At 38.2% G+C, this 16,206-nt stretch overlaps 1 protein-coding gene across 2 annotated transcripts in view; it reads right to left on the bottom strand.

The window, feature by feature from the left end:
* LOC145683997 (uncharacterized) overlaps positions 1 to 16,206 on the bottom strand; it is a 108,095-nt gene that overhangs the window by 78,702 nt on the left and 13,187 nt on the right. For both annotated transcript variants that reach the window (XM_081755775.1, XM_081755774.1), the window contains exons 2-3: positions 15,336 to 15,503; positions 5,724 to 5,766 (exon numbers count right to left, since the gene is read on the bottom strand). In XM_081755775.1, coding sequence (XP_081611901.1) covers positions 5,724 to 5,766; positions 15,336 to 15,503 — 211 coding nt within the window. The remainder of the gene's footprint in view (positions 1 to 5,723; positions 5,767 to 15,335; positions 15,504 to 16,206) is intronic.

The raw sequence follows: 16,206 nt of genomic DNA, 5'->3' as shown, positions 1-16,206 counted from the left end.
TGTCATAAATGTGATGTATTGCAAAGAAAGTTACAATTGACTGTTATCCCTTTCAATATATTACCCTCCCCTATCTATACACCGCCGCATACGTGCCTTCCATTGTTCAAAGCAATGCTTTAAGTCATCAGATGTCACCCTGTTCAACAACTCTGCCGTTTCACCTCTTCCACAGACTGAAAATGTGTTCCCTTCAATGCACTTTTTACTTTTGGGAATAGATAAAAGTCACAGGGAGCCAAATCTGGGGAATACGGAGTATGGTCGAGCACAGGAATGCGCTTGGTTGCTAAAAACTGCTTCACAGATAGGGCATTAAAGGCAGGTGCATTGTCTTGGTGGAGGATCCAATCATCGTTCTTCCACAAATCCGGTCTCTTCTTCCTTATTCTTTCCCTCAGCTTGATTAGGACTTCTTTGTAGTAGGTAGGTCTGATCCATCGTTTGACCCTGAGGCACCCATTCAGTCATGATGATACCCCTGATGACGCTTAGTCTCGGGGTCATACTGAAAATCCCTGTTTCATCACATGTGATGACATGTGTTTGCAAGTCTGGTTCTGCTTTGAGTCGTTCCATATTGTCACAGCAAATGGTCTTTCGAATGTCGTTTTGTTCCTGAGAAAGGTTTTTCAGGACAATTTTTGCACAAACTTTTGTCATGTTTAAATTGTCATGCAAAATTTGTCTTACTGTCTCTTTGTTAATGTTCGTCATGTCTGCGATCACTCAAATACTCAGATGTCTGTCTTTCCGCACAATTTAACTAATTTTTTGAAGATTTTCATCCGTTCTTGAACTCAAAGAGCGGCCGGGTCGTTTATCCACTTCAACCTCCTCTCTACCTTCTAAAAATCGTTTGTGCTATTCGAAAACTCGCGCACGTGACATAGCATTATCACTATACATCTCTTTTAACATTGCACAACATTCCGTCGGTGTTTTTTTATTATTATTATTTCACCAGAAATTTGATGTTTATGCGCTGCTCAACTTTACTGTTCACCATGATTCTGGCGCTACTCATAGTATACTGTCCGCTTCACGCAAGCCTGCAAAAACAGAAAAAGCTTTCAGAATCATGAAACAAAAAGTGGCTGCTCATTAAGGTTCAAGATCAACAACACATCATTAGCTACTTCCCCCCACGATCCTGCGCGACAAGAGGTGGGCAGTCTCGTTATTTAATTGCCACACTTCGTATATATATATATATATATATATATATATATATATATATATATATATATATATATATATATATATATATATATATATATATATATATATACATTTGTCTGTCTTTTGAAAAAATGGGTCATCTTCAGACTTTCAAAGTTTCTCCCGACGTCAGTTTTCAAAATACAAGATTGAAGTTTTTCACACATATCACGAACATAACAACGTATCTTTTTTTAAACAAAAATCCAGATCCCTATGTTCCCGGTCCCGGGCCAGAAGTGCGCAAATATTTCGAAAAGAAAATTCGAAAAATCTCCCGGTTTTCTCATTTCTGGTTTATAATACGAACAAGTGGTACCGTTGGAAAGTATGGTAGATCCTTTAAAAAAAGAAGAAAAAGAGGGGTGAACGACGACCCTACAATAAATACTAAGGAAGCAGTATCTTTTTGAGTGAAAGTCAAAAAGTGGAAATCCTAAAAGAGATAAAACAATAACGAAGGTACGTAATAACTGCATCGAAAATACATTCCAAAAGATTAAATCAGTTAACCGTTTCCCCGTGAAGCGAACACAAACAAAATCATTTTCACTTTTACATAATAGACTACAGTCAGTGGCGGATCCACGGGGGAGCTATCGGGGCAATCGCCCCCCCAGAAACTATTATTTTATATACAAATAAAACCCATCCCAGAGTTTGGAGCTCTTAAAAGTAGATCTAAGTAGCAGTATTACAACCCACCGCTCCCCACAAGTCCGTCCTGTATCCGCCCCTGACTACAGTTGAACACTGTTACAACGAATTCGATCAAGTGCAAACACAATTCGTTGTGCATGACTCGAAAATACTTTTTTAATCGTATTCTGTTCCGGTCATAAACGTATTTTAAGCCAATTCTGAAACTAGGCATATGCTAAGAACCACGATTAAAGAAAATAATTATAATCACATTAGGGTTATTTCAATCCAAGTTTTGAAGTATATTTTCGGAGGTGGGCCTTATCGTTTTTAATTGTGTTTTTATGAGTTTTACAACAAAAAAGAAAATAACACTGGGGTATTTGGGCTAGGAGAAATTCCACCAAACATTATAAATGAGATTAACAAGAACCACCCAAACTTACAGTGGTATATATTTGGGTCCTAGATAACTTTTTCCAACATTTTAATTTTTGTCAATTCATAAATTTAAGTGGTGGTCTTATGTATTCCTCCAAAATTTAAAAGGAAGCATCAATCTACCCAACCCTTATGAAAGGGAGTGGACCCTATATTCACATATATAACTATATAAGGTAATTAAGACACATCATAGAATAGGTCAAGGGATGAAGTAGATCAAAATCCTCCGAAATTTGAATTTTTGGCATTTTATCTATAAAACGGAACGAGATGGATCCCCCAAACTTACTGAGGTATATAGACGGGTCTGAAATACCAAGTAAAATTTTCAACTGGGCAATTTCCAGAACTTAAGGGGTGGTCGTTCCAATGTACCCATCCAAAATTAGGGGGGCACTAGGGATGGCCACAAAGTTCCGGTTCCGGCGGAACCGGTTCTCGGAGATCCGGTTTTCAGAACCGGTTCTGGAACCAGTTTCGGACCTGGATCCGAAAACCCGGTTCCAGAACCGGGTCTTAGGAACCGGTTCCAGACCTGGATCGGAAAACCCTGTTCCAGAACCGGATCTTAGGAACCGGTTCCAGACTTGGATCCGAAAACCCGGTTCCAGAACCGGATCTTAGGAACCGGTTCCAGACTTGGATCCGAAAGCCCCCAAAGACCCGTAAAGGAGGCACAAATTTCACCTTCAAAACACCGCAAAGAGGACCATGCGCTTGTGCCCTCCCCGCCCAGGCTCTCTTGTGCCCCCAGAAAAAAATTTTGGGCCACCAGTGTTTTTTTATTTTGGTCCACCAGTGGGTGTTTAGCCAAATGAGTTGGCCAGTTTGCCTGTTTAACCATTGAGTTTGACAGTTACCTAGTTTATTTAGCCAAATGAAACAAGCGGCCGCCGCCTGGGCGCCTGCCTGCCGCTTCCACCATTTCATCTAGCACACTGTTCACAGCCTTCACGCAGCTCGGGTTTAGCGTAGGGATCGTCACAAAGTTTCGGTTCCAGACGTGGATCCGAAACCCCGATTCCAGAACCGGATCTTGAGAACCGGTTCCAGATCTGGATCCGAAGAACCGGTTCTAGACCTGGATACGAATAACCGGTTCCATATCTGGATCCGAAGAACCGGTTCTAGACCTGGATCTGAAGAACCGGTTCCAGACCTGGATCCGAAAAACCGGATCCAAACCTAGATCCGAAAAACCGGTTCCGGAACCGGATCTTCCAGAACCGGATCTTCCAGAACCGGATACGTTCAGACCCGAAAACCGGTTCCAACAGGAACCGGTTCTGGCCATCCCTAGTGGGCACGGTGTCCTTGTAGAAAGATCGAAGGCATTGACTCCTATGACATCATACCACATGATCAGGTCACCATGGGTCCCTTACCAAATCAGAGCCATGAAGCCATAAGGGGAGGGGGAGTACTACTTAAAGCCTGTTTGACACAGAAACATCTTTCGGAAGATTTCTCGTAGTAACAATTTTATCATTGCCTAAATGTGTAGATAATTCCGTTGATCAATATAAGCATATCAGCATTTTATTAAAAAAGAAATAACAAAAATTTCTATCAAGTTTCTAACGCTGTTCTCAGATGAACACTAACATTTTAATCATAAATGATGGGACTTCGTGCACGAACGAGCACAAACGATGCAGTAACGATTGACACTACTTACATCGTTCATGTGTGAAGTCCTGGATAAGCGTTTGATTGCCTTCCTGCAAGTTTTTCCTTATATCTCAGGAAGTAATAAAGCACAGAAAATGGGGTTTCGTGCACAAATGAGCACAAACGATCCACTAACGAATGACAATATTTTCGTCGTTTTTACTTGAGGTCAGGCGGACAAGTTTATGTTGGCCTCCTACCATATTTTCGCTCATAACTCTGAAACTAATAAAGCAAAAAACACGGGGTTTATCGCACAAATGAGTACAAACGATGCACTAACCAATGGCACTAATCCCATCATTTGTGATTCACATGTGGGAGGAATGCAAACATTTTATCTTAAAAGAAAAAGCAAAAAATTGTATCCAGTTTCAAATTCTGTTTTCAGTTTTTGGCTTATAAGTCAGGAACTATTGAAGTACAAACGATGAGATTTGATGTACAAACGAGCAAAAACGATCCACTAACGAATTACACTAGTTTCGTCGTTTTTGCTTGAAGTCGGGGCGGCCAAGTTCACGCTGGCTCCCTACCAGTTTTTCGCTCAAATCTCCTAAACTAATAACGCACAAACGATGTGGTTTCGTGCATAAATGAGCACAAATGATGCACTAACCAGTGGAACTAATCAAATCGTTTGTGCTTCACATGTGGAGAAATGCATGCATTTTATTTCGAAAGAAGTAGCGAAAATTTATATCCAGTTTCCAACTCTGTTTTCAGTTTTTGGCTTATAAGTCAGGTACTATTGAAGCAAAAACGATGGGGTTTCGTGCACAAACGTGCACAAACGATGCACTAACGAACGGCACTACATTCATAATTTGCGCTAGTAGTCGGGGGGCCAGCGTGAACTTGGCCCCCTACCAGTTATTCGCTTAGATTATATCTCCGGAAATAATAAAGCACAAACGATGCATTAACGAATGACACAATTTTAATCGTTTGTGCTAGATGTCGGTGGGCCAGCGTGAACTCGGCCCCATACCAGTTTTTTGCTTATATCTCCGGAATTAATAAAGCACAAACGATGGGGTTTCGTGCACAAATGAGCAGAAACGAAGCACTAACCAATGGCATTAATCTCATCGTTTGTGCTCCAGGTCGGGGGCCAAGTTCACGCACCTTTGATATGACGGTGTTCGTGTGATGGTAGGATATAAGATAAGTGTTCAAAAACTATTAGACGAAGAACTTAAAAAACAAGTCCCTTATATTCATCAACTTCATGTTATAATAATTCAAACTTGTTTAGGAACCCCCTGATGTGAAAGAGTATTTTGAATTAGCTAAGTTGCTGTATACGCTTTTGATACTATCCAGTAAAACTACTTTGAAAATTAGTTTTGTAGTGAAGTTCTTATTAATTCACTGCAGCGACGAGCATCGAATTTAAACACTTTCAATCCTTATAAATTGGTCTAAATATGAATCTTAAACTTCTCATTGTATCTTAGAGTATACTGCAATGTCAACTGAGTAAATTCAACAGAATTGAGTTGTAAATTCCCAATGTAACTGTAAAGTAAGTATTCCTTTCAGTTGAAAACAGCTTTATCGTTTTATGAAGACATCCTTATTAGATGCCAGAACTGAGGAATTTTTATCATAACAGTGTTTCATTATTTTATATTTTATGCAGCAGTTTTAAATTGGAAAATGTCCATATATTACTATTCATCCAAATAAGATCAGTCTTTAGAATTACATCTTCTAATATACGTATATAGTAAACAACTTACCTAGTTTCACCTTCGGTTTCGAATTGTGGCCGATTTCTAGAACCTTTAAAAAATAAGAAAATAATTTTGTAATTAAATTTACTCGGAATCAAACTGTTTATATAACATTTAACATTTATTTAACTTAAACTTTAACAATGAATGCTACTTTCCGTTATAAAAAAAAAACATATTTTAAACGGACGAGAAAGCCATCGTGTTTAATGTAATATGTAAGAAATGAATTCTTTGAGTTATACGTCCCACACTTATGCCGGCTAGGCTAAAGGAGACAATGATGATGAGAAATGAATGAAATGGTGAAATGAAAAAAGTGAAAGGAAGCAGAAGAACCTCGAGGGAACCCACGTACACGGTGCTTGTCCACCACAAAATTTACTTGGCGCGAGCTGGGATCGAACCAGGAGCCTCAGGCACCAGAGGTGCACGCTTTACCACTGAGCCACAGCGGCCCCTCTAATATATTAGAGTATCAGTAGGAATATCGTTACAGTTCGGTACTCATATATAGTGCGAAAATGAATGATAGTAAGTGAAATTTCGTGGGAGAAGATATAGAGGTTAGCTGCAAATATACTGAATAAGCAGTCGCGGACAGCCGACTAGGAGTGGTCCTCCAGCTTGGGGGTTTGGGTAAGGCTAACAACCTCATCCTGTAAAAAGAAGCTCTTGTTCAGAAATATTCACAAAAGCCTCGGACAAGGACTGATAACTTGGCACGACCTCAGCAAAAGAAAATGGACATGAGATTTGGAACATGGAATATTAGAAGTCTTTATAGGGCAGGCGCGTTAAAATCCGTAACGAGTGAGCTGGAGAAATACAGGATGGACGTAGTAGGAGTTCAGGAAGTTAGATGGGAAGGAAATTGATCTGTGAATTCCGGAAATTTTACGTTGTTTTACGGGGAAGGAAATAAAAATCACCAGTTAGGAACAGGGTTTTTCGTTCACAAACGAATACTACCAGCAATTAAACGGGTTGAATTTGTTACTGACTGACTTTTTTTATTACTCTTAAGGGACGGTGTCGTGATATTGTTGTTTTAAATGTACATGCTCCAACTGAAGATAAGGATGATGATATAAAAGACAGTTTTTACGAAGAAGTGTAACGGATATTTGACCAACTCCCGCGATACCATATGAAAATTCTATTAAGGGATTTCAATGCGAAGGTAAAACGAGAAGATATTTTCAAATCGATTATAGGAAACGAAAGTCTATATATGAAAAGTAATGACAACGGTGCTAGATTCGTGAATTTTGCAACATCCAAAAACCAAATCGTGAAGAGTACAAAATTCCCACATCGCGAAGTTCATAAATACACTTGGACATCACCAGACGGAAAAACACATAATCAAATTAATCACGTTTTAGTAAATAGAAGAAGGCAATCTAGCATAATTGATGTCCGGTCGTTTAGAGGGGCTGATTGTGACACTGATCACTACCTGGTAGCAGCGATAATACGAGAGAGATTATCGTTGAATAAAGGTAATATTCAATGCCCGAAAACGGAGAGATTCAATTTAAAGAAATCAGAAGAAAGCCAGGTAAGAGAGGAATACCAGATTGAAGTTTCGAATAGATCCTCGGCTTTAGAAGATACTAGTGCTGAGGATACCTGGATTGAAATTAGGGATAGCATTAAAATTTCAGCAAAAGAAAAGTTGGGACACACGTAAATATGTAGGAACAAACCATGGTTCGACCAGGAGTGCATTAAACTAGCAGAGAATAGAAAACAGGCAAAATTACGCTGGCTACAAAATCCGAATGAAATAACTACACAAAATTTCGCAGATATCAGGCGGGGAACTTCCAAAACTTTTAGAACAAAGAAACGCGATTTTTTAAAAGCTAAAATTAAAGAACTTGAAGATAATAGTAAAAATAAAAACATCCGGGACATGTATAAGGGGATCAGTTAATTTAAGAAAGGCCATCAACGTCGTGCTTATATGTTAAAGAAATCTGACGGTACAGTTCTCACTGATACGGATAGCATCTTAAATAGATGGAAAGATTTTCTTTTGACGATTTGCTTAACACGCAACCAAAAACTAGTGTGCGTGGAGAAAAGGAGATACACACCGCAGAACCGTATATTCCAGAACCCAACCGAATAGAAGTAGAAACCGCTATGAAGAAATTAAAGAAACACAGATCTCCGGGTGTAGATGAAATTCCGGCTGAGCTAATTTTAGCTGGAGGCGAAAAATTGTGGAACAAGATACACAAACTCATTCTTTTTATCTGGAACAAGGAAGAATTGCCACAAGAGTGGAAAGAATCAATCATTGTTCCAATTCACAAGAAAGGCGACAAAACTGACTGTAATAATTATCGAGGCATTTCTCTTCTGTCAACATCCTATAAAATCCTTTCAAATATTCTATTAGCAAGATTGGCCCCATACGCAGATGAAATTATTGGAAATTATCAGTGCGGATTTAGACGAAATCGATCAACTATCGACTAAATATTTACCATTCGCCAAATACTCGAAAAAAGTGGGAATACAATACCCCGGTACATCAACTATTTATTGATTTTAGAAAGGCGTCGACTCGGTTAGGAGATAAACATTATACAACGTTCTTACAGAACTTGGAATACCGAGAAAGCTAATTAGATTAATTAAGATATGTTTAAATGAATCCCAAAGTAAAGTCCGGGTAGGAAAATTTTTGTCCCCGACCTTTCACGTCGAGAATGGCCTGAAACAAGGAGATGCGTTGTCGCCACTATTATTTAACTTTGTTCTGGAATACGCTATAAGGAAAATCAAAGATAGCAACCAGGGCCTACAGTTGAACGGTATTCACCAGGTTATGGCATATGCTGATGATGTAAATTTAATAGGGGATGATAGGAGAACAATAGAAAGAAATGCAGAGATCTTATTAAACGCTTGCAGGGACATGAGCTTAGAGGTAAATGCAGAGAAAACTAAATACATAGAAGTTAGTCGGAACCGTAATACGGCAAATTATGGATGCGTTAAAATATTAAATAATACCCCCCAGACCAACCTACCCTTCTCAGGTCTCCCCGTTCGGAAAGGGTGTCCCTATCAAGTCTCGAGTTAATCGGTAAAAAAAAGACTTTTGTTCATTATAACTATTTAAGTGTATTACGAATATTGACATTATACTACATAGTGATTTAAAAAAAAAAACAACTCGTACACAGACATCTAAAATAGACTATCCGAATATGGCGATGTATCGTCCCCCCCCCCCCCCGGGGGGACACCATCCAGAGACCAGTCTCCAATCAACCCTGCAATGCGACTTACAAGAGCAGAAGAAAATGAACAAAGAAAAAGAGCACGAGAGGAGTCTACAGCACCAGAAGAGCCAACTAAGGGAAAGACAACTGAGAATTTGGAATTCGACACAATGGGACAGCTAGACCAAGAAATGAAATACATCGAAAACTTATTGGACTGGAAAAAGATAGGAAAGTCCCACCAAGAAAAATTAAAAAAGAGAGCGGTAGTCTGGCTAAAGGATAGGGCCCAGCTACTTGGAAGGCTAGACCAAATGGAGAAAATAAATGTAAAGCTTCAAGAAAAATACGATAACCTTCAAAAAGAAAAATTAAGAACAGAAATGGAAATGATGGTCAAAAAGGTGGTCGCATGGAAGACAAAGAGCAAATGGAAGAGCTAAGGCAAAAGAATACAAAACTAGAGAAAGAAATAGAAGAACTAAAGGATGAGAAGGCAGAAATGAAAAACGACAGACAATATAAACGGCTCGAAACAGAAATCCAAGAAATAACGGAAAGTAGAAACGAGCTAAAGAAACAATTACAAGAAAAAACGAAAGAAGTACACAAACTGCAGGATGATTACAAATATCTGGAGAAAAATATGAGCAAGTAAAGGAGGAGTTAATACAGACACAACAAGCTTTTGGCAGAGAGGAGATACCATGGGATAAACAGAAAAATATCTACAGGGACAAGATTAAAGAATTAAGAAACAAACAGGGAACCGACACAGACGCAGTAATACACGAAATACAGGCGTTAAGAAAAAAAGATTGAAGAAAAGCAGGAAAAGATGGAAACAGATGAGGGACACACGTGGTCGGAAGTAGTGAGAGGGAGAAAAGTAACAGAGAAAGAAAAGAAAACCCTAGAAGTAACAGCTAAAACCAAACCTACCCTAATATTTAGACCCAACGAAGGAGAGACAGTTAACCAAACTGTTCAAAGACTAACAGAAACAATAGATCCAAGGAAGAAAAAGTTAAAAATAACTGCCATGCGTACGACAAAGGATATTGTGGTATTGGAAACCGCAACAAAAGAAGACCTAAACAGGATAAAGGATAAACAACAAATAAAAAGATATTTCAAGTTTGAGGAAAGTAGAAAACGAAACCCATTGATGATAGTGTATGGCGTACCAGTTGAAATAAAAGACAACGACCTCATAGAAGCTATCATCCAACAGAACTTTGAGGAGGAAGAATTAGCGGAAGCCCAGAACATAAAGGCAAGATTTAGAGCTGGCAAGAGAGGGCAAAAGAAATGCCACCTGGTTATAGAGGTCACACCGAACATAAGTGAAATGTTGATTAATAAAGATCGCATATATATCGATTATGAATCACATAAAGTTAAAGATTTCATTGTGGTACCACAATGTTACACATGCCAAGAATTTGGCCACATCACGAAATATTGCGATGCAGATGTACGATGCAGATATTGCGGATCCCTTCGCCACAAAAGTGAAGACTGTGAAGATAAAGGCAAAAAGATATGCATTCCATGTAAACTGAGACACAAAATATGCCAAACTCCAAATACGGAAGAATGTGTTCCATATCGGGTAGCGCGTGAAAGGATAATCAGCAAAATAAATTATGAATAAAGGACACAAAGAAGTGTGCAAGAAAAAGAAAAACAAATCACCAAGCAAAGCCAAAAGGGACAAAAGACGTTTGGAGGAATTTTTGGATAGAAAAAGAAAAGCTATGACATCTACAAAGGATAAATTGTAGTAGTATTGGTAGTAAACATATGGTTTACCCAACATTGTTCGGGTCGTCAAGTCTAGGAGGCTTAGATAGGCAGGTCATGTAGCTAGAATGGAGGAAAGTAGAAACGCTTTCAAAGTCTTGACTGGAAGACCAATCGGAAAACGACTATTAGGAAGACCCAAATGCAGATGGGAGGACAATATTAAGACGAATCTCCCAGAGATTGGAATACAAAGTAGAAACTGGATCCAATTGGCTAAGGATAGAAGTCAGTGGAGAGCTTTTGTGAACGCGGCATTGAACCTCTGGGTTCCATAGGCCATAGAGTTAGTTAGAATTACCAAATAAACATTAAATTATAAATAAGTATGTTATTCTGAACTCGTTTATTATATAAGAAAACAAACGTAAAAATTTACACCGTTTATTTAATTTATCAAATAAAAATACTAATACGTTTGTTATTGCGGGAAAGAATCGTTCTTCATTGATTTTTTAAAAAGTGAATCTGTCACAAGTAGACACTGAATTTACAACATACCTATATAATTCGTCTCACTATTTGGTCTAATAACAAGTTTGTTCCATCTATTTTTACTCCTAATATCAATTAGATAAATGAGCGGCTCGGGCGAACAGGATGGTAAGCGCCACATCAGGTGAAATTTAGTTATTAGGTGAAGTGGGATCCAATCAAGAAAACAGTATGTAGGTATTGTGCCCTCAGACGGGAAGGGAAGTTTGTTTGGTATGTGACATTGCATTGCATTGCAGGGAAATGTTGAATGTTCTTTTCAACATTACGCGAAAATTAGAAAATGTTACATATCGTTGTCTTCCCCTGAACGTGTGTGTGTGTGTGTGTGTGTGTGGTGTGTGTGTTGAAGGGCGAATGTTTGACTATATTAAAGCCCCAGCTTTAATAGTTCATAATTCGGGAACCAATACCTTGCACATCACAATATTTTATGTGTATTAAGATCGTCAAAATCTATCATATGTGTTTGACGTCGTACGAAATACTGTATAGTATTCTATCAGTCTGCTTGGCAGCAGCAGGTCGTTACGATATAGCCTACCTTTCCAATCCCTAAAAACGCACTACATAAACTTCCTGGGCTTTGCCACAGATTGTGGAACTTCCTTTTTCGCACGTTGTTGTCATAGGTTGTCATAGATTAACCACTTTCCATCCTTGTGATCAACCACTCGAGTTCGATACGTTTCAATAAATATTCACAGACAGAAATTTGATCAAGTAGATGTTTTTGAGTCAGATCACGTGCCACCAAAACGTGAAGCTTCTTTTTGTTTGTTTTATGATGAATGTTTAGTTCATTGCCATTGTCATGACTGCCTACATGTCGGTCTTGCTCAACTTTGCGAGAATCTCATCCTCCTTTTTGCTGTGATTGGTCACTCACTGCGAGGTGCATCTTGGACATCGAAATTACCAGAGCAAAAGCGACTGAACCATTTTTTGTTCTTGTTTTTGATAACGTATCTTGCCCATAATCAGCAAAACCTTCTTCACACGCATGTTCCGCATTTACCCCTTTATCGAAGTAAAATTGTAAATTATACCGCTGTTTTGCTGAAAGTTAACTCTCCACAGCGCAATACTTTACGTCTGATTATAAAAATTCCACCACTTTTTGCACCTCTACTAGCTTCAATTGCCAGCCGTCAAGTGACTCTGGCCCGTTGAGATTCATTTATTCTGAGATTTGAAACATTAACGCCTTCTTCTGCAAAAAAAAGGCTTACTATAAATTAGACTTTCTGATGTAATTTTCAGCATTTTCGTTTAGATTATTCCGTGCGCTACTTAATGTTAAATAGTTTTTAAACATTTTTTCTGACAATTCCACTATGTCTGCCTCTAGAAAGACCATGATACTCCTTAAAACCTTACCTTTAGTGGCTTTATCTCAACAAGGTGTTCCGATGACTTATTACAGAATATGTAAAATTATATAAATAATGCATGATACTATTGTATAATATTTGTTTCATGATAACTGGAATATATTTCTATAAAATTAATATTTAATAAATTATATAGTAAAATCTATATTCAATAAATTCTTATCTTGGTATCAGGAATCATGTCCCAAACGTTGTCGCTGTCGTTTTGAAACATTATATATATTAAGGGTCACTAATAAAGTTTTGAGATACGCATTGTTGTAGCACCAGTGTTGCCGGACACGGTATGCGAAATTACACACACCTTCCATCCAAATTGCAAATTTTACACACAAACTGGAAAAAGCTGCACACAAAATTACACAGAGTACGTTACGTATATTATTAGCCATAACTACGTATGTATATGTATGTCTGATGATGTATATACATGATACATCGACCAGCTATTGTTCAAAGATTCTGCGTTTGATTTACTATTATACTGGGTGTCCAAAATTAGGTATACAGTCCCGTACTGATCAACTCATTGCTTTTTATATAATTTCTTATTGTTATCCATCAGGTAGACTTAGTTTCTTTATTACTTGTTCTTACTGTACCCTATCTACTTTTGGGCCACCCTGTATTATTATTATTATTATTATTATTATTATTATTATTATTATTATTATTATTATTATTATTATTATTATTATTATTATTATAGCAAAACCGTCACATTCTTCCCGCCCATTGTCACAGAAAGAGTGTTGAATCTTTGATTTAACTTCTCTTTTTTTTCAATTTTTGTTCTTCGTTCAATAAAAGATTTCCCATTACTCTCATTCACTCTGTTGTTCATCTGTTTGCAAAATGGAATTTTCCTGATTAGTGGTGAGAAGACAAAAAAGGACTTCTTACCCCCCTGCACTTCATGTTTTGGTCAACATCGAGGTTCAACATTCATTCATATTTCTTGGCTTGAACAAAGCGGCTTTCCTTGGGGATAAGGGCTAACGATCGTGACACCCGCTTCTGAAAAACGAGAAGTGAGGTATCAAAGAAGCAAGATAGGTTTTATTGCTCCGCCCTGGAATCAGGCGTTGACACTCGTAGTTTCTGAAAAACAATTTTCAGAAAAAAACTGGAAATAATGAATATTTGAATGAAACGAACTACGCAAAAGTCATCAATGATAAAAATTTTGAATTGACCAAAGTGCACACAAAATGCACACAGATTGGCATTACACACAAAATGCACACACAGGGCAAAATTGCACACATTTTGTGTAATTACACACACATTGGCAACGCTGTGTAGCACAGTACTTGAATTCTAACAATTGCGTTCGGTAGTGGTATCCAGAGCAAAGAAGCGAAGCAAGTTTCAACTCGCCTCGCTTATCGGAGTGGCCATATCGCCTTCACTTGTTTGTTGATGTGAGCAGTATTCGGCTTTCTAGAATGGAGCTCGAAAGGGAACATTTTCGGGCAATGATCTTTTACGATTTCAAAAGTAGTTTGAACGAGACACAAAGCGTTGACCGTTTGCAGAGGGCATTTGGGGACCTTGCTCCTTACCGTGCTATAATTTTTCGGTGGTTTGGTGAATTCAGAAGAGGCCGGACATCGCTTAAAGATGGAGAGAGAGCTGGACGTCCGGCAACAGCTGTGTCAGATGAAAACATTGCCGTTGTGGAACAAATGATTCGAGAAAATCCTCGAACAACTTTCAAGGACATTGAAGGACAGTGAACATTAGATCGCCAGTAGTAATAAAAATTTTTCATGATCATCTTCGGCTCAGGAAGGTTTCATCTCGTTGAGTGCCTCATACTTTGACTGAACAGCAGAAGTGCATGCGTGTGGAATGGTGTGAAGAAATGCTTGCAAGATTTGATAGAGGCAATTCTCGATGCGTCTCTGACATTGTTACTGGTGATGAGACTTGGATCTATCAATTTGACCCTGAAAATAAACGTCAGTCTACAGGTTGGATCTTTCCAGACGAAAATCCACCCACGAAAGTGAAGCGACCGCGAAGTGTGGGGAAGAAGTTGGTCGCAACTTTCTTCTCCAAATCTGGCCATGTTGCAACTGTTCCACTTGAAGAACAAGGATTGTTACTGTTCAGTGGTACACTACTGTTTGCCTAACGAAAGTGTTCTAGAAGCTTCGGGAACGGCGTCCAAGAACTGGATTGTGTGGGATCCTGCTTCATCATGACAACGTGTCCGCACACACGGCCAACATTACAATTCAGTTTTTAGAATCTACGGAGGTCAAACCTATGACTCATCCGCCGTATAGTCCTGACCAGGCCCCGTGTGATTTTTTCTGTTCCGCAGGATCAAAGATCACATGCGTGGGAAGAGATTTTGCAGCCCTGAAGAAGCTGTAGAGGCTTACGAGAATGAACTTTCAACACTTGAAGAAAAAGACTGGCAACACTGCTTCCAAAAGTGGTTTTCGAGGATGCAAAAGTGTGTACAGTGGAATGGTGAATACTTTGAGAAAATGTAAGTGTTAAATTGATTTGAAGTATGTAAGTTATTTCACATCTCAAAACTTTCGTAGTGACCCTCGTATATATATATATATATATATCAGGTGAAGGTTAAGCTATTTTATCCATCATACTATTTCCATCTATTTCAAATTGAGAGTTACTGACCTATTCAAAATAAGACTTACGCTTTTTTTCACGTTGATTAATTATCCAGTATTCACAAGGTCTATCTTCCACATAATTGGGATGACGTTCTTTTGGCATTGCAAGCCTCTCTATTCTTGACATTCTACGCTTCTTCCGAACTGTAGTTGAGCTTGTCATGAAGAAGGAAGATGGTATTTGGAAATGATCTGAATTAAGAAATGAAGATTTGTAAGAAGGTTATGGCTATTAGATTCTAGACTTAAATCTAGAGTTGGCCAGACTACTCGTTTCCTTATTTTTTTCCTGCTAACATCGTTAACATCAATGCTGTAGTCATAAAATTTTCCCAAAATTAACAACGTAAAAGCATATATTAATATTTTCATTACAAGACATAATTTTATTGTCTAACACCATTATATGGTAACTTCTTGATGGTGGTCCGTAGATAAATCACTCCATTAAATAACATAAATATCTGAAAGGTAGTACCAATTCTCTGCGAGAAGGAAATCGCGCCAATTAATAGAAATAATTAAGAAACTTTTGGTGATGGGTAGAGTGGAAGTACGAATATCACAGGTTAACAAAGCTTTCGTAATGATACTCACTGATCAAAAACAACACGAACTCGGATAGAGACGGAACTGGCGTAATTTTTTCACATTTTCTTTCTTCCTCTGTCTCTCTCTCTCTTTGTTGTGATTGCAGAATATCCACAAAGAAAAGCGGACTTTTCGTATGAACGATCTACTTGACACCGGCTAAAAATAAGGTAGAAAAGAAAGTGAAATAGACTATTTATAACAGGAGTCATAACATGATTATGTAAGTAAATAAATATAAATGAAACAAATGTAGTATACACGTTTAAGCAGAAAGTATACTCTAATGACTAACGAGGAAGGT

The sequence above is a fragment of the Thermobia domestica genome, chromosome 4, assembly GCF_964235325.1.
Source record: "Thermobia domestica chromosome 4, izTheDome1.hap1.1, whole genome shotgun sequence".
Lineage (NCBI taxonomy): Eukaryota > Metazoa > Arthropoda > Insecta > Zygentoma > Lepismatidae > Thermobia > Thermobia domestica.
This window is presented reverse-complemented; position numbering and strand designations above follow the sequence as displayed.